This window comes from Phacochoerus africanus, chromosome 15 (genome assembly GCF_016906955.1).
Source record: "Phacochoerus africanus isolate WHEZ1 chromosome 15, ROS_Pafr_v1, whole genome shotgun sequence".
Classification (NCBI taxonomy): domain Eukaryota; kingdom Metazoa; phylum Chordata; class Mammalia; order Artiodactyla; family Suidae; genus Phacochoerus; species Phacochoerus africanus.
In genome coordinates, this window is record NC_062558.1 from 57,431,577 (window position 1) to 57,455,175 (window position 23,599).

Consider the following 23,599-nt stretch of genomic DNA (forward strand, 5'->3'; position numbering starts at 1 on the left):
GCCTCACTCAAGGCACATGGAGGTTCCCAGGCTAGCAGTCGAATCAGAGCTACAGCTGCCAGCCTACATCACAGCCACAGCAATGCGGATCCAAGCAGCATCTGTGACCCATACCACAGCTTACGGCAATGCCCAATCCTTAACCCACTGAGTGAGGCCAGGGATTGAACCCACATCTTCATGGGTAATAGTCCGGCTCGTTAACAACTGAGCCATGAGGGGAAACTCCAGGTTGTTTCCACTTTTAACTATTATGAATAACTTCTCATATAGAAGCTTTTATGGGAACATAATTTTTCACTTCTCTCTCTCTCTCGTTTTTTCTCTTTTTTTGTTTGGATGTTCCTGGGCCAGGGATTGAACGGGAGCTGCAGCATATGGATGTTCCTGGGCCAGGGATTGAACGGGAGCTGCAGCTATGACCTGTGCCTCAGATGCAGCAGCACTGGATCCTTAACCTATTGTTCCACAGCAGGAATTCCCAGCTGTCACTTCTCATTTTTTTTTTTGTCTTTTTGCTATTTCTTGGGCCGCCCCTGCGGCATGTGGAGGTTTCCCAGGCTAGGGGTCGAATCGGAGCCATAGCCACCGGCCTACACCAGAGCCACAGCAATGCAGGATCCGAGCCGCGTCTGCAACCTACACCACAGCTCACGGCAACGCCGGATCGTTAACCCACTGAGCAAGGGCAGGGACCGAACCCGCAACCTCATGGTTCCTAGTCGGATTCGTTAACCACTGCGCCACGACGGGAACTCCCACTTCTCATTTTTATTCCTAGGAGTAAAACTCTGCGTTTGACTTTCAGAGAAGCTACCAGACTATTTTCCACACTGGCCGCATTACTTTGCATCCTCATCAGGATCAGGAGCATATGGGTTTGATGTCTCCACATCCTTGTCAACACTTGTTATTGTCTGTCCTTCTGATTATAGTCATCCTAGTGGGTGTGGAGGTATAGGTCATTATGGTCTTTGATTTGCATTTCCCTATTTCATGTCTGATGATGTCGAGCATCTTTTCATGTGCTTATTGACAAGCATGATATCTTAAGCCTCTTTTCTTTCAGGTAGTTTCCTGTTAAAATTTATTCAGAAGATGACAAGTAGACATTGGTGTGCTATTCCCATTTTGTTTCTCTCTAAGGCTTTGGCCAGTGTTCCGAGATGTAAAGCTCTGGGTGTAGAAGGCCTTCTTGCCCTCAGGTAATTTACTCTGTGTATGTTCATGTATGGTTATTTGTTGTAACTTTCCATTAGTAAATTTGTCTTCCCTTTTGCTCTAATCCATAGTGAGTGGTTTTAGTCAGCATTGGCATTGGGATTTTTTTCACTCTTCATTTTATATAAAAAAGGGTAAATTTTAAAAATCTATTATTCATAGTTCCCTGGTAGCCTAGTGGTTAAGGATGGGGTGTTGTCACAGCTATGGCTTGGGTTTGATCCCTGGCCTGGGAATTTCCACATGCCATGGCTACAGCCAAAAAAATAAAAATTAAAAAAAAAAAAAAGAAACAAATCTATTATTCACATGATTGAATTTATTTTGTCTTATGAATTAAAATATATGCCATAATACATACTAGTGGATTTTTGCCCACTTTAAAATAAGGCCAGTAAGTTGTTGTTATTACATTGATATGTAGGAAACAAGAGATCAAACATGAAATATAAATATTAATTTAAAAGAATTGGAGTTCCTGTCGTGGCGCAATGGTTAACGAATCCAACTAAGAACCATGAGGTTACAGGTTCGATCCCTGGCCTCGTTCAGTGGGTTGACGATCCGGTGTTGCCGTGAGCTGTGGTGTAGGTTGCAGATGCGCCTTGGATCCTGTGTTGCTGTGGCTCTGGCATAGGCTGGCAGCTACAGCTCTGATTAGACCCCTAGCCTGGGAACCTCCATATGCCGCGGGAGCGGCCCAAGAAAAGGCAAAAAGACAAAATAAATAAATAAATAAATAAAAGTATTTCAAAAAATGTAAATTTCTTACTTTGAAAACATCTTTATTTATAGTTTTGTTATTTTTATTTATTTATTTTTATTTATTTATTTATTTTTGTCTTTTTGCCTTTTCTAGGGCCGCTCCTTAGGCATATGGAGTTCCCAGGCTAGGGGTCTAATCGGAGCTGTAACCACCGGCCTACACTGGAGCCACAGCAATGCTGGATCCGAGCTGTGTCTGCGACCTACACCACAGCTCATGGCAACGCCGGATTGTCAACCCACTGAGCGAGGCCAGGGATCGAACCCGCAACGTCATGGTTCCTAGTCTTTAACCACTGCGCCACAATGGGAACTCCAGTTTTGTTATTTTTATTTTTATTTATTTTTTTTGTCTTTTTTGTTGTTGTTGTTGTTGCTATTTCTTGGGCCACTCCCGTGGCATGTGGAGGTTCCCAGGCTAGGGGTTGAATCGGAGCTGTAGCCCCCGGCCTACGCCAGAGCCACAGCAACGCGGGATCCGAGCCGCGTCTGTGACCTACACCACAGCTCACGGCAACGCCGGATCGTTAACCCACTGAGCAAGGGCAGGGACCGAACCCGCAACCTCATGGTTCCTAGTCGGATTCGTTAACTACTGCGCCACAAGGAGAACTCCAGTTTTGTTATTTTTAAAAGAAGATCTATTTCATATTAAAATTGAGCTCTAGGGAGTCCCTTTGTTGTTTAGCGGATTAAGGATCAAGCTTTGTCACCTCGCTGCTGTGCTGTGGGTTTGCCCCTGGCCTGGGAACTTCCACATGCCTCAGGTGTGGTCAAAAATATAAATAACTAAAAATAAGGAGTTCCTGTTATGACTCAGTGGAAACAAATCTGACTAGCATCCATGAGGACGCAGATCCCTGGCCTCACTCAGTGGGTTAAGATCTGGCATTGCCATGAGCTGTGGTGTAGGTCGCAGATATGGCTCAGATCTGGCATAGCTGTGGTACAGGCTAGCAGTCACAGCTCCGATTCAGCCCTGGGAACCCCCAGATGCCACACATGTGGCCCTAAAAAGACAACAAAATAAAGATAAAATTGAGCTCTACCAGATGGACTTCCCATGTGGCTCACAAAATTGAGTGCTACCAGAGATTTAAGAGCTTTGCAATTCTACTGGCAGTGACTTTTCTGCATTAAAGAGTGTAGATGCTATCGTCAAGTTGTCAGTAATCACAGTTATCAGAACAGTTCTTGGGACTGTGGAAGGACATGTATGTTTCTGATGTCAGGGACGTCCTGCAGTGCACCATGATCACACACCAGATCCTGCTGAGAGGGGCGGCCCAGTGCTATCTCCTTCAGGCGGCTATCAACCTGGTAGATGTGGTGAGTGTGTCTCTTTCACTCGTGTTAACTCCAGGGTAGGAATCTTCTTAGCAAGTGGGTGTCCATCGAAGAGTTAACACAGCAGGCCTGTGATGCTGGTGTCAGAAAGCCCTGCTTATGAGGTTGGCCCTTAGCTGGCAGCTGGGAACATGGATTTTGGGAGGGTTCCTGCCATCCCACTATTCAAGAGCTCACTGGGCCTGCAGTACTTGTAGGGACACCTGCTTTCCTTCTGGGGCCTGGGATCTTTGTGTAAGTGCTGTGCAGAGGGTCTGCGTGACTGGCTTCCAGTAAAAGCCCCTGGTGCTGGGTCTCCCTGGAGTCCCGCTGGTAGACATCACGCATGTTGGGGTCGGGGCGGTGGCGGGGGGGGGGGGGGGGGGAAGGGGGTTGGGGGGGGTCAGGTAACTGTGTGACTGTAGCAGGGAGAGACTCTTGGAGGCTCTCACCTGGTTTCCTCTGTATTTTTCCTGCACATCCTCCAGGGAATTGACATTCAGGGAATGTATCTTTATTCTCTGTTTTTCACAGAGCTGCGGTAACACTGTTGCTGAGAACAAGGGTCAGCAAGCTTTTTTTGTGAAGGGCTGGGCTAGTGCATATTTTAGATGTTTTGAGTCATGTGGGGTCTTTGCCGCCACAACTACTCAGAAGCAGCCATAGACCATCGATAAATGAACAGGCGTGGCTGTGTTCCTGTAAAACTGTTTACAAAACAGGCTCCTGAGTAGCTGTGCTGACACCTGGCTTAGAGCAAAATACCTTAATGGAAGACATGTGACTTTCAGGGGAAAAGGCCTGGGTGGTGTTCTTAAGGCAGGGGTCCTTCTTTTGCCTTTGAAAAGTAAGATTCACTTCTGATTTAAGTAATACATAAATTTTTAATAGAATATTTTTGGTTTGGCTTTTAGATTTTGACCACCTCCCATCTCAGAAAGTAACCTTGATTTTAAGGAAAATAGGTTTATAAAGTAATCTTTCGTTTTATGTAATGGTTGTTTGTAATCGGTATCTTCATTTTAAAAGTTTGACACTTTTTCAGAAATTGCTTTTGATTTAACTAATAGAATTCTACGTAAAATAGTATGCTAGATTGCTTTTACAGAGATTTTAGTTCCGTTAAAAATTTTAAATGAGTGCTTTTTTTTAAAAAAACTGCCCTGCCCCTAGGAGAAAGTGTCCCTTTCTGACATGGCGACTTTTCTCATGTCTGTGAGACAAGAGGAGTCCTTAAGACGCGGAACCTCATTGTGGACAGAGGTGAGGTTGAAAATATTTAACGAGGTCTTTGAAAACCTTATGAAAAATTGTTTCTAACTGAATTCATTACTAGCCTTTTATGTAGACTATGATTGCTTTGTTATCTGTCAACAGAGATTTTTTTTCAAAAGTTGTTTGTTTTGAGTGGATCTAAGTAATAATGCTGCTAAGATTCCTTTGGAGAGGTGGGAGGCAGGAAGCGTTTGGAACGGAGATAGACCATTTAGAAAAGAAGACAGTGTTAGCGGGCAGATCTAGATTCTGGATGAGGTGTGTTAGGAGTCAGGACGATGTTAGACTCAAAAGCAGTGAGTAAACACAAACCTCCTCCTTGTCTTTTTCTGTCCGTTCGTGGCACTTTCATCTAGTCAGGTGCCCAAGCCTGACGTTTGGGTAATCCATAATCTTCCTGACTTTTTGCATCTATTTCATCCTGAAATCCCAAGTGTCTGCCTTTTCTCCTGCAGTGGCTCAGCGGGGACCCGCGTGCAGGGGCCCGAGGGCCGGCCGTGGCATTGACGGTGCTGCTCCTCCTTGTGGGTTCCTCCATCTCCACGTCCTCTTTTTTGTTTTGTTTCCATCTGTAGCATTCAATTCCTGCTAATGACCTTATTAGCCTTATCCATAGTCCTAATCAGTGTCCTCTATAAGTTATATTTTTTGAGGACAGGAACCTTTTTTTTTTTTTTTTTTTAAATTTGTATTTCTCCCATGCCTAAGAGATCACTGAGGCTAGAGATGTGATTATTTCCTTTTGGAAGCGGTTCCAGCTATGTATGCAGAGAGAAACAAGAGAAATCAGCCTAGAATATGTTAAAATAAATACATTGGATTATGTGAAGTCTGGAAAATACAGAACCATGGAAAGCAAATAAAAATCACCTGTAATGCCAGCCATCAAATCCATATTTTTTGGTTTAAGTCTTAATTTTTTTAATATGTGTATTCTCACTCTTGCTTTCTCACTATATGTTTGTTTTAAATGATATATTTCTAAGCAAATTAAGATTTTACTGTTTTGAATTTTATTTTTCATCGTCTCATACATTTGCGTATTTTATGGCATGTTGCTGAATAATTCAACATGTGATATTTAAAAATTCAGTTGATTAAATATTTTATAATTTATTTCTTTATTTATTGTATTATTACTTTTTTTTAACTGCCAGACCTGGGGCATATGGAACTTCCAAGGCTAGGGGTCGAATTGGACCACTATACTGGTATAGCTGCAGGCCTGCTCCACAGCCATGGCAGCACGAGATCCGAGCCACATCTGTGACCTAAACGGCCACTTGTAGCAACACCAGATCCTTAATCCACTGAAGGAGGCCAGGAATCAAACCCGCATCCTCACAGATACTACGTTGGGTTCCTAACCCTTTGAACCACAACGGGAACTTTTGTATTGTAGAATTTATTTAATCAGTTCCTTTTGTTGGACTTTTATTTCACGTCTTACCATTTCATCTAGAAATATGTACTGCTGAAGGATAAGATACTGCTAAGAAATAGGCCCTTAGCACCCCTGAAAATGTAGTTAATTTCTTGATTTCAAATATTTGGTGTTTGCATTTCTTCAGATGTTCAATAAATGTGATTTTCTGTTTGTTTTTTGCATTTTGTTTGTTCACATGTTCAGTTTTGCTCAGGTATCCAAATAAAGTCTGTTCATTGGATTGATATGTATAATATGTTTGTAAATGGCAGTTAATCCATCTGGAATTTATTTTGCTATCTGATAGGAGCTGGGAAGTTTAAATGAAAAAATGCACATAAACATGTTTTCCCTGCTTAGCCCATGCTACATGTAAATACCTCCTGCTTCTCTTGTCTTTTCCCCTTGGTTTGATGAGACAGCCACTTGTCTTGTTTTAGAGCAGTTTTAGATTTAGAGAAAACACAAACAGAAAGTACAGAGTTCTCATATAGCCCCTCTGCACCCTCCCATCCCCCACAGTTGCTGTTATCATTAGCTCTGGCATTAAGCATGCTGCTTTTGTTACCAATGATGAGCCAATATTGATGCCTTATTTATGATTAACTGATGTGGATGGTTTGCATTAGGGTTCACTCTTTGTGTTGTACATTCTGGGCCTTGACAGACATTCGCCACTACAGTATCATACACAACAGTCTCCATGCTGGAAAAATCCCGTGTTCACTCGCTCCCCTCGTGTTGGTACTTTACTGCCTTTTCCAGAATGTCGTTTGGTTGGAATCCTACATTATGAAGCCTTTTCAGACCAGCTTCTTTTCACTATGTAATATGCTGCTTCATGGCTTGATAACTCCTTTTGTATCACTGAATAATATTACTTATCCCTCACCAACCAAAGGATATCTGGGTTGCTTTTACGTCCTGGCAATTATGAATAAAGTTGCTGTAAACATTTACATTTGGGTTTTTGCGTGGATATAACTTTTCAGCTCAATTGAGTAAATGCCAAGGAACACGGTTGCCAGACTGTGTGGTGAGAGTATGTTTAGTTTATGAAGAAACTGTCCTCGTAAGGTATCCAGGGCTCCTCCACATCTGAGGATTCACACAACTGTGGGTCCTGAAGTACTGTAGTATTTACTGTTGAAAAAAAATCCACACAGTGTGGACGTGTGTTGTTCAAAGATCAACTGTATTTTAAAATGCACGTATGATAGAAAATAAACTCGTGAGGAGGGTAGGGACTTTAATTATAACTTACATTTCAAATTCTACGTTCTCTCAAAAATAAATCTTTGTTTTAGTATATGAAACCAGAATGAATTTTAACTTAAGGTAGTAATTTGCTTTCCATGTGTGATATGTTTCAAAGACATGTTCTTTAGAACATCTTATCAAAACATGCATTTTATATCAGGTACTTTAAAAATTCTCACCTGTTAATGAAGTTTCTAAATTCTTTGAGGAGATTAAAAAAACATATACGCACATGTACGTATATATACGCACATCCATGCATATAAACATTTTTTGTTGTCTGCACTGTGGAACTCAATCATGACAATGGGCGTTCTGTTACTTTGTTGTGTTCAGTCACTTAAATTCAGTTTATTGTAGAAGAAAGGAAATTGGCTCAGGGAAATTAGAAACCCTCTGTTGAGTTAGGCTTTTACAATAAGTGCTAACTGTTTTCTTTTCTAGCTCTGTGATTGGCTGTGTGTTCATGAGAGCTGTTTTAGGCGAAACTCACCTAGTAGCTCCGTTGGGCTTGCTGAGACATCCTCTTTAAATGCTTATGTAAAGAACCTCATCCATGAATATATTAAGTCGCCTGCCTGGGAAAGTAAGTCTGAAATCATTTTTTCTGGATTAATGTAACCAAAACCTCTCTGAAGAACTTTATACTAGTTTTTCAGATTGAGATACAGGCTTAACCAAAGGTGTGCTGTTTTACTCATGTCAAACCTGTATTTCAGCCAAATAATGTGACTAACCAGCATGTAAAACTGCTTCCTCACTTGTTCTTTATCTGTTCTAGGATTTGAGATTTTAAGCTGTTTTAACTATTTTAAGAAATGAGTTAAGCTGCCTGAGTAGGAATTGAACATAAATAAATTCATAATCTAATTCTGCAATACTGAATCTTTGTCGGCTAGATCTTGGAGATGTGTTTTGGAGCGTCCGTAGTGGAAATATTTGTAGATAAATCTCTTCATCTTTTGTTTGTTTTCAAAGCAAGCAAAATGTTCGTAAATGTTTGTTACATTTAGTGTGAACTGATTATGAAAAGTACTTTTAGAGAAAAATTCTGGTTGAAAGGATGGTTTTATTAGTTTTTTGTTACCAGATACTTAGCAAAGATCAATTTGGCATCCTCTCTGGGGAAATGTGTAAGTCTGTGTGAAGGAAGAACTATCAGCAGTTTCATTAATTAGCATTCTTTTTACATCTCTAATGCTTCCTCATTATTAAAGCTATTAGTGATTATTTAGGTAAATTGCCTCTTTGCATTTAACATGTCTTAAATTTCCTAGCTTTGTCTCAGACTGTCATTTTCATTTCTTGGTTTCTTTAATCTGATCATGAAATAGGTCTTAAATGATTGGTTAATTGTCATTCCACAATACATGAGTTTATATGTTTGTCCTTCTTAGAGCATTTTTCTTTTGTGTTTTATTCTCTCTGTTGTCTAGTAAATTTTCTGTACTATTGCTGGGAAGATTCTTTTGTTAGGCCCATAAAAATAAATACATTTCAGTCCTTATTAGAGTTAGCACAGATTAAACTCCCTAAAATATCTACAGAACTTGTCTTATAATTCAAAGTATAGGCGTTCCCGTTTTGGTGCAGCGGAAATGAATCCAACTGGAAACCAAGGAGTTGCGAGTTTGATCCCTGACCTCACTCAGTGGGTTGGGGATTTGGCGTTGCCTTGAGCTGTGATATGGGTCACAGCTGAGGCTTGGATCTGGCATTGCTGTGGCTGTGGCGTAGGCTGGCAGCAACAGCTCCAATTCATCCCCTAGTCTGGGAACCTCTGCATACTGCAGGTGCGGCCCTAAGAGGACAAAAGACCAAAAAAAAAAAAAAAGAAAGAAAGAAAGTGTATAACAGCATCAGATCTGATTAAATAATTCAAAATTGGATAAAATAAGATTTTTAAAGTTTCTCACCTAACATTTATAAGACTTGAAGGATACTGTTTAATATAATATGGTCATATAAGTTTTTAAAAAACTGATCTCAAGTCAAAGGAGGCGTTTGTGTGTAATATTTTTGTTTGACTCCATACCCTTGGCTAAGTACCTTTATAAAATTTTAGTTATCAATTATTGGGCAGTTTTCAGAACAATTTAATAAAATCATTATTAGAAAACATTTTTAGCTTTAGTTTTTGAGCATAAACTATATGTAATATTTAATTTGGGAGTTCCCTGGTGACCTAACAGGTTAAGGATCTGGTGTTATCACTGCTGAGGCTCAGGTCACTGCTTTGGTTCAGGTTCGATCCCTGACCCGGAAACTTCCACATGCTGTGGGTACATTAAAAAACAAAGATCAAATTTGTTTTTCTGTAAAGACTCATCAGCTCAAAAGTTTTTAATTAGGTTCTATATCTCAAATAGCTTTTTTCTTTCGGTCTGACATGGTCATTACAGATAGATTTTACCCTCTTATTCAGCAAACGTATATCAAGTATTTTCTGAGTGCCAGACTTTGGAGTTACAGAGATGAAAGATGTATCCCCTCCCCTCAGAGAGAGCATAATGCAGCAAGGGAGTGGATAAGTAAGCAGATGACCTTAGTGCAATGCCTTGAAAGATGCAAGCACTGAGATGGGGAAACTAGGTAAATGGTACTGATCCAGAGCAGGTAGACTGGTGGGGGTCAGGAGAGGTCACCAGATGAGGTAACACCTGATGTGTAAGTAGAAATTAAGAAGGAAAGTAGGGAGGAGTATCTCACAAAGCTTGGATGAACTTGTGTCCAGGGAATTGAAAGTAGGCTGGCGTCCATCTTTGTCTGCCTGTCTATATAGCATGGAGCCCAGGTTGGAATGGTTAAGAGAGCAGGATGGATATGTGTTAGGTAGATATATATATGATATCATATGATATATATAATATATATAGATATATATATTATATACCATATCATATATATGGTATATAACAAAAAGCAACAATGAAAACCCCATAAAACCAGTATCATAAAAAAGCAAAACTGTTGGGAAGCTTTCATAGCAGGCTTTCTAAATTAGAGAAAGTGAGACATACTTTGGAAATAGTAGTAACAGCTTGTCAGAACTTGGAAAGGTTAAGATCAACCAAAGAGTGAAATATGTTTGAACAAATTCATACTTAGTCCATCAGAGAGGATATTTTATGTAAAGATTTTGTAGTTGAATAATTTGCCTACTTAAAAAATGTAATAACCAAGGTACTTGAAGAGACAGAATAATCCCAAGGTGTAGTATGTGTAATGTCGCTGCACAACAAATGTGGAAAACAGCTTTATTGAGGTATGATTGCCATACATTCAATTGCACATATTTAGATTGTATGGTGTCATGGCGTTAACCTCTGTGTGCTCAGGAAACCATCAGCATCACAAGTAATGAACATATCCATCACTCCCAAGGTGTTTTCACGCCTCTTTGTAATCCTTACTTCCCATTTCTACTGTCCCTCTCCCGTTCCCAGACAACCCTGATGTGCTTCTTGACCCTATGGATTAGTTTGCATTTTCTAAAATTATACTCAGTTCTAGAATTTGTGTCATAAGATTTGGCTGATAATTCAGGGTTAAAATGCATTAAGATGATTAAAAGATAGCCAGTAATACTTCATTTCTTTAAAACTATTGTGGCCTACACTTTTTTTAGCCTCAGTGAGAGAATAGGCAGAATATATAAAGAATTCTCTGCCAGGGGTTCTCAGAGAATGGTTTCCAGACCAGCAACATCAGCATGACCTGGAAATCTTTTAGAAATGCAAATTCTTAAATTCTGTCGCACACCTGTTGAATCAGAAACTCCGGGTTGGGACTTACCTTCTGTGTTTTGACAAGCCCTCTGAGGGACTCTAACAGATGCTGAGGTTTGCAAACCACGGCTCCGTAGCATGATTTCCTTGGTATGGTAGTGGAGGACTCAGGAAGCAACCTACAGCAAAAATCACTGTGAGAGTGAGTCCTCCACTGGACAGGAAAAGCACTCTGTTGTCATCAGGCTGGTCCTGTGGCTTTCCTTGAAATCAGAAATCATTAAAAACCCACTAAACTTCTGACTGAGAACGTTCACTCTCAGTATCCAAGGTGAAAAATTGTTATGACTTCAACAAAGGTATGTGCTGCTAGAACTCAGCTACTGGTGCTTGGCTGGAGGAAAGTGAGAACTTGCTGGTTAGCCGCTTGGATGCCCCAGCACATGTGCTGTCCATACCAATATGTGTACTGTTTACACCCAGAGGCTTCCAGCTCGGTGGCATGTAAGTGGCTGAGAGGCTTAAGTGCCCTCGTGGTTGGAAACATTTCATTCTCAGATAGCACCTCCGCCCCACCTCTAGTGAGGTCAGAAGGTATCTGATTGCTCAGATATACAGGGAACTGAAAAGTGTGTTGGCATCTGATTTCATTTTAGTCTTCATTAATAGATGAGTATTTATATGTGAATATGGAATATAAAGCATCCGTGTGAGTAAAAATGTTTCAGAGAACAAGTTTCAACAATCCACCTTTATAAACATTTATACATTTAACCTACTAAATTATTTTGGAGAGCCCAACATTTACATTTTCTAAAGAATACATATTTTTTACTGATAATAAAATGGTATTTATAACATTTTAAAGAATAATATATGATAAAGTTTATCCTTTTGTTGCATCTTTAAAACCAAGTTATTTTCCATGCAAGTATGTTTTTAGTATTGTCTGTCCTCTGTACTATTCTAACAAATTTGTATCAAAATATATTAGAATATCCTCTTTTTTTTGGTCTTTTTAGGGCCGCACTCACGGCATATGGAGGTTCCCAGGCTAGAGGTCCAATCGGAGCTGTAGACACCAGCCTACACCACAGCCACAGCAATGTGGGATCCAAGTCGTGTCTGCCACCTACACCACAGCTCACGGCAGTGCTGGATCCTTAACCCACTGAGCAAGGCCAGGGATCCAACCCAGGTCTTCATGGATGCTAGTCGAGTTTGTTAACCACTGAGCCATGATGGGAACTCCAGAATATTTTAAAATATGTTTTTAGTATCTGAACCACTGGGCTGGAAAACTAGATCCCTTAACTAAATTTTTCTTGGGAGCTGAGATGAAGAGTATACTCTTATGATAGAATGAAAAAGAATTCTATTCGTGATTTAGTTTTACTTTAATTGGCTTTCAAGGATAGGAAAATAATAATTTTATGAGTTAACCAAGTTGTTTCTTCCAAAAGTTGTTCTAGGAACTTTGCATATGTTATTTAATTTTTATAAAAACTCTGAAGAAAGTTATAGGTTTATTTAGTTTGATTTCATAGAAGATGACCTAAACTTTCTGTGAGGACAGAGTCCCAGGGTCCCATAGCTAATAAGCAGTAGGACTGAGGTTCAAACACAGGTCTGAGATGCCACAGCCTTTGTGTCTGTATCCATTCCATCCCCTTTCTGGTTACATTTTGGGGGACTCTCACTTCTCACCTGAGATGCCAGAATTGCCTTTTAACTGGTCACTTTGCATCTACTCTTGCCTCTCCTGCAGTCTCTTTTCCACATTGTACCCAGGGAAATCTTATTTTTTTTTTTTTCAGCCACACTGGTGATGTATGAAGGTTCCCAGGCCTGGGAGTTCCCATCGTGGCTTAGTGGTTAATGAATCTGACTAGGAACCATGAGGTTGCGGGTTCGATCCCTGGCCTGCTCAGTGGGTTAAGGGTCTGGAGTTGCCATGAGCTGTGGTGTAGGTTGCAGACACTGCTCGGATCTGGTGTTGTTGTGGCTGTGGCGTAGGCCAACGGCTGCAGCTCCAATTAGACCCCTAGCCTGGGAACCTCCATATGCCGCAGGTGCGGCCCTAGAAAAGACAAAAAAGACACACACACACACACACACACACACACACACACACACACACAGTTCCCAGGTCAGGGATCAAATCTGAGCCACAGCTGCAACCTACACAGCAGCTGTGGCAATGCCAGATCCTTAACCCACTGCACCATAGTGGGAACTCCTCTTTTTAAAATACAAACTAGGATCTTACAGATTCTTGTACACTTTCACTTTGACCTTTACTGCCCCCCTCTTGCCTTTGGGGGTAAACATAGGAATCCATTACATGCCTGCAAAGTCCATAGTCTCCTGACCTCTTTCTACAGCCTCATCTTGGTACTCTCTTTCACCCTGTATCCCAGCATGCTCTCTCCTGGAGGGCTGTCATGCTCTTCCTTTTGCCTGGAAAGGTCTTGTTTCCCTTCCCCTGGCTCTTTCTTTCCCAGGTATATACCCAACCCAGGTGTCCTTTCTTCAGGATGACTTTGTCCTTCCCAGTGGACTCTGCTTGCACCATTTAGAGCACTCATTGCAACTATCATTTTACATTCCTCTGTATATTCTTGGAAGGTAGCTATGCTCACCACTGTACCACCAGTGCCACTTCTCTGTATATTCTTGGATGCAGGCTTTTCGCAACTGCACCATAACTTTTCATGAGCACGGGAACCATGATATCTGCAGTACTGATGCCAGTGCATGGCATGCAATTGGCCTGCAGAGATGTACTGTGTTCATATTTTAATGTGTAACAGTGAGCTAGCTATACTATAGGGTGTTCTACTTTATTTAAGCTCACCTGTATTCCTCTAATCGAATATTGATAACGTAATCATTTAGCTGTTTTATTTTTGAAACATCAGCTTGGAAGGATTTTGTTAATGCTTTGCAACCCTTAACTATTGTTATTTAAGGAGGTGAAAACTGCTGTATGCCTGACTGGTTCGAAGCCAAGCTTGTTGCTATGATGGTCTTGCTGGCCGTAGATGTGGAAGGAATGAAGAGTCAATATAGGTAAGTGTTTCTAAACTTGAAAAAAAAGCTTTTTTTTTTTTTTTTGAAAAAAAAGCTGATCAGGACTATGGTATACATTCAGACATTTCAATGATTGGTATGGAATTGATAACAGTGTATTAAAGGAAGTAGCTAGAACATTGGTAGTATACTAAAAAAATGTTTAAAATTAACAATAAATTAATAGGATTAGACATTTAAAGTAGAGAAGGTTAAAAAAAACCCCTCGGAGTTCCTGTCATGGCTCAGTGGTTAACAAATGCGACTAGGAACCATGAGGTTGCGGGTTCGGTCCCTGGCCTTGCTCAGTGGGTTAAGGATCCAGGGTTGCCATGAGCTGTGGTGTAGGTCGCAGACGTGGCTCGGATCCTCCGTTGCTGTGGCTCTGGCGTAGGCTGGTGGCTACAGCTCCGATTCGACCTCTAGCCTGGGAACCTCCATATGCTGCAGGAGTGGCCCTAAAGAAGGCAAAAAGACAAAAAAAAACAAAAACAAAAACAAAAACAAACCCAATTCTATACACAAATCACTGGTTTTATATAATAATATTAGAAGAATGGGTTGTAAGATCCTAGCATAAAATTAGGTGAAGACATTTACTGGATTTTTACCCTTCTTTGTAAAATGTGTAATATTTGAAAAGGTAATAAAAGTAATACAGTCTCATTTATATTTTGAGAAATGTGTGCAGATGGTCACCAGATTATAATTGTTGCAAAAAGCAGCTTTATTAGGTAGTGTATTTGCGTGATAATGCAGTTAATTTGATTAACATCAAATCTCTGTTCTAGACAGTTTTAGTACTATAGTTGATTATAACAGTTTTTCACAGCTCTTTAATTTTTTAATTTTTTTTTTTGTTGTTGTTAACATGTCTCATTTCCTTGACTAGCATATGTTGGGCTTTTGTTTTTTTGAAATACGGAAGCATGGTCTCAGCACTTTTATTGGCAAGTAAATTGGGTGTAGGATTTCCTTCCTACTCGTGCCTAGAGTTGAGGACAGATGTTGCCCGTGCTGTCTTCTCCAGTGAGTCACCCTCTCGCTGAGAAAGCACAGACGCAACGGTCCATCCTGGTAGGTTCCAGGTGGTGGGGTCATCCACAAGAGTAATGCTGTCTAGTGGAATCTTAGCTAACCAATTCCACAAACTGTAGGTGGGCAGTAATTGCTGTATGCTTTTGAAATGCTTGATTTGGGCATGTCTTTTAATGTCTAGTGAAAAGCGGAGAACACAGAATGTATTAAGGATATTCTTAGATCCTCTTCTGGATGCCCTTGTGAAGTTTGGTACCAATGCCTACATGCCTTTGCTGAAAACTGACAGATGCCTGCAGTTGCTGTTGAAGTTACTGCACACTTGCTTGTTGAAAGGTTCCGGTACCCAAGATGGTGAGGATCAATAGTTTCTGTTGGTGTTTTGCTTGGTATGTGGTTGGTACTCAGAATGAGAGGAAATTCCTGAACTCTTAACTTCAGCATGTATTTACTGAGTGTCTCCTGGTGGTACTGGGGATACAAGAGGTGAAGGAGCGAGATGCCCTCATGGAGCTGACGTTTTAGTGTTCACGTTTGTGGGTCACCATTGATTTTAGAATGCAATTTCATTTGCTTTTTTCAAAAAATTTATGCATGCCCTTTAATTTCCAGACTGTTGAAAATGTTCATTATTTTGTGTATTGTCTTAAGCAAGATCTACTTCGAATTGCCATTATGCTAGATGTTACAGAAAGTAAGCTAATGCATCAGAATAGCAGTCATGTTACAATTTTTTTTTTTTCTCTGTAGGGGCCACATCTGCAACATATAGACGTTCCCAGGCTAGGGGTTGAGTCCGAGCTGCAGCTGCACCTTATGCCTCATCTCACAGCAATGCCAGATCCTTAACTTACTGAGTGAGGCCAGGGATTGAACCCTCATCCTCATGGATATTAGTTGGATTCTTAGCCAGCTGAGCCACAATGGGGATTCCATAATTCTTGTTTTTAAGGAAGCACCTTCAAGTAGAAAATACTTGAGGAGTTCCCTGGTCTAGGAGTAAGGACTCGGGCATTGTCACTGCTGTGGCTCTGCTTACCACTGTGGTGTCAATTCAGTGTTCAGTCCCTGGCCTGGGAACTTCTACATGCTGCGATTGTGGCCAAAAAAAGAAAAAGAAGAGAAGAAAAGAAAAATACTTCTTCCAGGGAGTACAGTGGTAATAGGTAGAAGCATTGAGCTCTTTCTTCACACGTTAAACTAAGGTTTATATCAAACAGTAGTTGAAAACCCACGGGCATCAGAGGTGAGACTACTGATGGGTAAGCCTGATTCCCAATCTTTCTGATCAGTTGCATTTGGAATTTTAGAAATTTTCTATTTAGAAAAGACTATGCTGGAGAAGCACTGGTTTTAAGTGAGACCTCAGGATGCTATTAGAAGGCTGGACTCTAACACAGACTTATGAAACACTCAAAAGCTAGTTTCCATGGTCTGATATTTTTGATGATGAGAGCAGAACCGCGTGTCATCAACATAACAGTAGGTTTTATAAGACTTTTAACTTCGTTAAGGGCATAAATTTGGGTTCATTTGACTTGTCTTGATTGTTGAAAGTACCAGACTCAGTGCGTTCAGGTGCAGACTGGTCACGGATTCCTTTTGGAAAATGGTTGTGATGTTTGATACACACAGGACTATGTGATGGTTGTATGTAAACTGTGGTGCAAAAATAATTAAATACCTGTGAATGTACCACACAACTGAAGAATGAGCTTACCTGTTCCTCCTCAACCCCTGCCTTTTGCCTTCTTATTTTGACTTTTATCTCTATCACTTCCATGCACTTAAAAAATGGTTTTACCTCATAAATAGGTATATTCCTCAACAATATACTATCTAATTTCCTGCTTTTGAGCTTTATAGAAATGTTACTTTCCTGTAAGAAGTGCTCTATAACTTTTTCCACTTAGCATGTTTCTTGGATCTAGCCATGTCCTTCCTTATACCTCTTTATTTCCCTGCTGTGTTATCTTCCATTGTACAATGGCACCACAGTTATGATATCTCCTGTTGGTGGACATTGGATTGCATGTAGTTTATTCTTTATTACCATGTGAGGTGCTGCCTTCAACACTTGTCTGCACGTCTCCTCCAGACCTGTGTGTGTCTTTCCAGTGTATGTATTCCCAGGACCAAAATGACTGGTTCTTAGGGTATGTGCATACTCAGCTTTTAAGATATGCAAAATTGTCCTGCTAAGTAGCTGTGTACACCTTTTATGTCCGCACCTGCAGAATAAGAGTCCCCATTGCTCCTCCTGCATCTCTCCTACACTACAAGTAAGAGCCAAAGAAATTCCTGTTTAACTTGGATAGTCATTGACTTTCAGATAACTGGTAAACCATTAACTTTAAATACAGTTAAATCTTGAAAGGATTTCTTCGATGGGGGCAGAAGAAAATAGTTATTTCCATTTTATTAATGAGTAAATAATCTAGGAACCAATTAGTACGAAGGTCAACGAACACACAGTGGCAGGGTCAGAAATAACTAGGTACAGTGGGCCTTCTGTATCTATGAATTCAACCAGCCATAGGCTGAGAATATTTTGGCGGGGGGGTTGGAATTCCAGAAAGTTCCCAAAAAAGCAAAACTTGAATTTGCTGTGCACCAGCAATTATTTACTTTGTATTTATAACTATTTGTATAGTATATACATTGTATTAGGTATTATAAGTATTCCAGAGATGATTTTAAGCCTATGGGGGAGATGTGTAGGTGATATACAAGGACTGCACCATTTTATATGAAGGACTTGGGTGTCCTTGGATTTTAGTACTGGGGGGAGGGGTCCTGGAAACAGCCTCCCCAGCTCCCAGGCATGACTGTGTACATGTGTGAGCAGGTGAGACGGAGGTCAGGCAGTGTGCTGCTGCTTTGGACAACCTAGATTTACTGTGTTTAAGCATTTTCTAAAATTGTCAGTGTTTTATTATGGAAATCCCTAAATATACAAAAAAATTAGAGACACTGTGATAAATCCCCATGTACGTGTCAGCCAGCTTCTTCATTCTGTCATTCCCCGTCTTCCTGAGAGAGTACAAATGACTGGTTTCCCTCTTTGACCTCTCTTCGTTCTTTTCCTGTGTTTTATCATTTTTTCCTTCTATTTTCTTTTTAATCTATTAAAGCTAGAATAACATGTGGGGAGAAAAGAAGTGAAGAAACTAGGTGTGGAGAGTATGTGCTTAGATGCTTTTTCCTCTCCTCCATATGCCATATTTAAAAACCAAAACCAGGAGTTCCTGTCGTGGCTCAGTGGTCAACGAATCTGACTAGGAACCATGAGGTTGTGGGTTCAATCCCTGGCCTTTCTCAGTGGGTTAACGATCTTGCATTGCCGTGAGCTGTGGTGTAGGTCACAGACGCATCTCGGATCTGGCGTTGCTGTGGCTGTGATGTAGGCTGGCGGCTACAGCTCCGATTCGACCCCTAGCCTGGGAACCTCCATATGCTGTGGGAGCAGCCCTAGAAAAGGCAAAAGGACAAAAAAATAAAGATAAAAATAAAACCCAAAACCAAAACCAAAAAAACCTGTGGCAATTACTGAGCTGATGTTCAAGTTTCGAAGACATGACAATCCTTTTTTTTTTTGGCCTTACCCACAGCATGTGGGATTTCCCGGGCCAGGGATTGAACCCTCGCTATAGCAGTGACCTGAGCCTGAGCCACAGCAATGACAACACCAGGTCCTTAGCCTGCTGCAACACTGGGGAGCTCCGAAGTTGTGAGAGTCTTGGTGGAGGGAGACTATGGTCAACCTTTGACCTGTGTAGGAGAACTCATTCGTGCAGCCCGGCTGTTGATTGTCTTCTAAACGCCCAGTACCTCCTGAACGCAGCACGCAGCCCCGGAAAAGGAGAGAAAAGTCCCTGCTCTTGTCAGGATTACGCTTTATCGTGGGGACTGGGGTGGGGTGGGAAGAAGGATGGTGAACAGAAACTCCATAAAGCATATGGCAGTGTGAGGGGGAAGAAAAACCGCAAGTGGGCAGGGCCTGCTGGGGCCTGGAGGTCCAGCGCTCAGGTTCAGTTGGGTTGGGGGGAAGGCCTCACTGTGAGAGTCCCATTCAAGCAAAGACCTCCAAGAGTGGAGGGAGCGGGGAGTGCAGGCAGCCTGTCCAGGGAGCAGATGACAAGATAGGTAGGGCAACAAGACAGGAGCTTTGAGAGGTAAAGGGGGGTGGTGACTGTTCTGAAAGCCTCCGTGGACCATGTTAAGGACTGGCTTTTATGAGAGGGTTTTTGAGCTGAGGGGTGATGAGATCTGACCCAGGGTTTAAAAACTCACCTTGCTGTAGTGTTGAGAATACAGCATAGACGGTCAAGGGCAAGAGCCAGGACGAGTCACTAGGCTTACACCAGGTACTGCCCTGGATGCAGGGAGTCTTGTTAAGATCTCGGTTGTGCCAACAGGACTTGCTGATGGGTTGGATGTAGGCTGTGAGGATCAATCAGTCAATAAACTCCAAAGCAGTTGGAGTTGCCTTTTCCTGAGATTAGAAAGACTGGCTTTAGAGAAGGTTGTGGAGTAAAGATAAGAAGTTCCGTTTTTGGATGGTTGAAGTGTGAGATACCTTTTTGCTGTCATAGTGGAATTGTTGAGATGGGATTTGGCTTTGGAATTCAGGGAGAAGTCTGGGTCAGAGATGTAAATTTGGGAGTCATTAGCATACACATGTATTTAAAGCCAGGAGACCAGATAAGAACACTGAGGGAGTGGGTATAGATGGAGAAGAGGTCCAAGCACTGGGGGACACCAGTGTCGGGAGGTTGAGGAGATGAAGAGGAACCAGCACAGGATGGATACTTGGGAATTTACTGTAGCAAGAGGAGAGAAAAACCAGGAGAATATGATATCCAGGAAACTAGCGAAGAACGTGTCTCCAGAAGGAAGGAGTGATAACTGCATCAAATGCTGCTGCCGAACTAGAAAAAAAGACTGAGGATTGACCATTGGTTTTAGCCACATGGAGTGATGACATGGATGGGAACAATTTGGGACGGTGAGGTGCAGCTCATGGAGAGAAACGGAGCTGTTGAGTATAAAGAGCTCTTTCAGGGGGTCTTGTGAATAGGTGAGCAGAGAAATGGGGCAGTTTATGGTGAGATGAGAGAAGTTTTATTTCCTTAAGATGGAGAAAATAGCAGTGTTTATGTGCTAGTGAAGATGATCCGGGAGGGAGAATTTGAAGGTGGGGGATGCGGGGCTGGTGTTTGCCTGCTGGTGTCTAGAGGGAGGGGAAGTTGCCTAGGATCCAGGGCTTAAGCGGGCTGGCCTTAGCCCAGAGCCCTGACAGGGAGTGGTACAGGTGGGTGGGGAGGCAGAGGAGGCCAGAGAGGCTCTTTTCCTGGTTTATTCTCTCTTTTTTTTAAGCGCAAGACGAAGCAGTGAGGATGGAGGAGGGGGTGCAGGAAGTTGGGGTGCCTTTGCCTGGGGAAGAGGGTGGGAAATGGATAGGGCAATATTGTAGGCTTGCTGGGAGGCACTGGATGCTCTTAACGCCTGTGATCGTGAATTTGCAGTGGAAACAGCCCACAGGGCTGTGTTTTGCCCCAGGCTGTGGTATGTACTGTCAGATCTGATTCAGGGACTGTGAGCTGACTTCTGATATATCCATATATACATAAAGGAAGGCTTTTTGTAAAACGATGTTCCAGTGAAATAACTCTACAATGTTTATTTGTGTACTTGAGGAAATGTACTTTAGTTACATTGTAACTGTCCCCCCTTTGTACCCTGGATTATGTGAGTGAGAGTAACTGCCTGATCACACTTCTGTCTTACTACTTGCTGAATTTGTAACCATAGTTCATACCATCATTTTCTAGGAGTGTCCCTTTTTTCCTGAGTTGCTTTAGTTTTCTGGCTTTGATCTCTTCTATGTGAACTGTTCTTCTTGAGGTAGCTTAAAAAAAAATCGTGGTAAAATACACATAATGAAATTTACACTTAAGCCATTTTTAAGTGTACAGTTAATGACACTAAGTATATTCATAATTCATAACCATCCCTACCATCCGTCTCCAGAAGATTTTCATCCCCCCAAAATGAAAATCTGTACCTGCTAGACAGTGACCCCTCTCACCCCTTTCCTCCCCAGACTCTGGCATCCACCATTCTACTTTCTACCTCTAAAAATTTGACTCTTCGAAATGGAATCATGCAATATTTGTCCTTTTATGTCAAGCTTATTTCACTTAACACAGTGTCTTCAAAAGCTTCATCCTTGTTGTAGCCTGTATCAGAACATCATTCCCAGGAGTTCCCTTCATGGCCCAGTGGTTAATGAACCTGACTAGGGTCCATGAGGATGAGGGTTCCATCCCTGGCCTTGCTCAGTGGGTTAAGAATCTGATGTTTCCCTGAGCTGTGGTTCAGGTCGCAGATACAGCTCGGATCCCCAGTTGCTGTGGCCATGGCATAGGATTGAACCCCTAGCCTGGGAATTTCCATATGCCACAGGTGTGGCCCTAAAAAAAAGAAAAAAAGAAAGTCATTCCCTCGTAAGGCTGAGTAATAGTTCGTTGTATGTGTATGCCATATTTTGTTTATCCATTTATCTGTTGAAGTACACTTGGGTTGTTTCCATTTTTTGGCTGTGCAAATAATGCTGCTGTGAACATTGGCATACAAATATCTATTCAAGTCCTTGCTTTCAGGTCTTTGGGATATATGCCCAGAAGTGGAATTGCTGGATCATACGGTAATTCTGTTTAGTTTTTTGAGGAACCATCTGTTTTCCATAGCACTGTTTTCCATAGCAGCTGTACTGTTTTAACAGTTTAGTCAGCAGTGCACAGGGCTCTAGTTTCTCCATGGGCTTGCTGACACACTTAGCTTTTGCTTTTCGTTTCAATAATAACCATCCTAATGGGTTATGAAGTGATATCTCATGGTGATTTTGATTGAGTAGGTTTTTTTTTTTGTTGTTGTTGTTGTTGTTTTTCTTTTTTTTTGCTTTTTAGGGTTGTACCCGCAGCATATGGAGGTTCCCAGGCTAGGGGGTCCAGTCAGAGCTACAGCTGCCAGCCTACACCACAGCCACAGCAACGCGGGATCCAAGCCGCATCTGCGACCTACACCACAGCTCATGGCAATGCCGGATCCTTAACCCACTGAGCAAGGCCAGGGATTCAACCCGAATCCTCATTGTTCCTAGTCCGGTTCGTTAACCACTGAGCCACAAGGAAACTCCCTGAGTAGCTTTTTGACCAATACAGACATCATTTTGGGGAGTTCAGGTTACCACTATCAGTTATATGAGGTACAGAATAGGAAACAAACCCCTAAACACCTTCTGAACCTTTGCTGAGCCTTTGCACACAGTTCGTGTACAGTCATATGGACTGTTAAATTTAGAGATGTGACAGTGGACAGGGGTTTTGAGTGAAAGAGGGTCTTCTGTACTGTGGTGATTGCTAGGAAACACCATGGGGTAGTAGTGATGATAATATTGGAAACATTAACAGTATCGACTTTTTCTTCATGTCACTTTGTTCTCTCTTCTTCAAACCCTAAGCTTTCCCTTGTAATCTCAAATTAACTTTTGATTAAAATAAAAGGTTTGGCTGTATCTGTGGAAAGGAGATATTTCTTTATGCTATCCGTGTAAGTTTCAGATGTGAGTTGAGAAGAAAGAAAAGGCAGAGATGATAGAAGAGGGAAATATTCTGTTCTTACCATGTTCATTGGTATTAGTTCTTTTTTAGCACCTGAAAAGCTTTGCTTTCCAGCCATCTGCTTGTGGCTTCTTGAATTGGCCAGTGACTCATCCCCAAGACACTTCAGAGACCATATAGTGTTGTTTCCTATATAATAAGTAACAGGAACTTTTAAAAGTAATGCTTTACTTTTTTTTTCTAATGCAGTCATCATTTTTAAAAAATATATCTGAGAGAGATAGATATAGCATTTTATGAAGTACCTTTTCAAATCTTTTGCCTACTTTTAAATTGAGTCTTTGGAGTTCCCGTCGTGGCGCAGTGGTTAACGAACCCGACTAGGAACCATGAGGTTGCGGGTTCGATCCCTGGCCTTGCTCAGTGGGTTAACGATCCGGCGTTGCCGTTGCCGTGAGCTGTGGTGTAGGTTGCAGACGCGGCTCGGATCCAGTGTTGCTGTGGCTCTGGCGTAGGCTGGTGGCTGCAGCTCCGATTCGACCCCTAGCCTGGGAACCTCCATATGCCGTGAGAGCGGCCCAAGAAAATTGCAAAAATACAAAAATAAATAAATAAATAAATAAATTGAGTCTTTGGTTTCCAGACTTGTATGAAATGTATGTAATTAATGAGGGTTTGTTATGTGTTCTGGATACAAGTCCTTTGTTGGATATGTGATTTACAAATACTTTTCCCCAATCCATAGCTCATCAGATTGCATATTTTATTGATCTGTTTGCAGATTCACTGATTCTTTTCTCTTCCATCTCCTTTCTGTTATTAATCCCATCCAGTGAGTTTTAAATTTTTCAGTTGTTATACAT

At 41.5% G+C, this 23,599-nt stretch overlaps 1 protein-coding gene across 6 annotated transcripts in view; it reads left to right on the plus strand.

Moving 5' to 3' along the window:
• TARBP1 (TAR (HIV-1) RNA binding protein 1) overlaps positions 1-23,599 on the plus strand; it is a 76,655-nt gene that overhangs the window by 17,242 nt on the left and 35,814 nt on the right. For 5 of the 6 annotated variants that reach the window (XR_007132459.1, XR_007132457.1, XR_007132458.1 and 2 more), the window contains exons 7-12: positions 1,070-1,205; positions 3,219-3,315; positions 4,486-4,575; positions 7,718-7,859; positions 13,974-14,073; positions 15,293-15,465. Coding sequence is in view for 3 of the 6 variants with exons in the window: in XM_047762726.1 (XP_047618682.1) it covers positions 1,070-1,205; positions 3,219-3,315; positions 4,486-4,575; positions 7,718-7,859; positions 13,974-14,073; positions 15,293-15,465 (738 nt within the window). In the remaining 3 variants the exon portion in view is untranslated. The remainder of the gene's footprint in view (positions 1-1,069; positions 1,206-3,218; positions 3,316-4,485; positions 4,576-7,717; positions 7,860-13,973; positions 14,074-15,292; positions 15,466-23,599) is intronic. The other variant, XM_047762728.1, reaches the window with a different exon arrangement.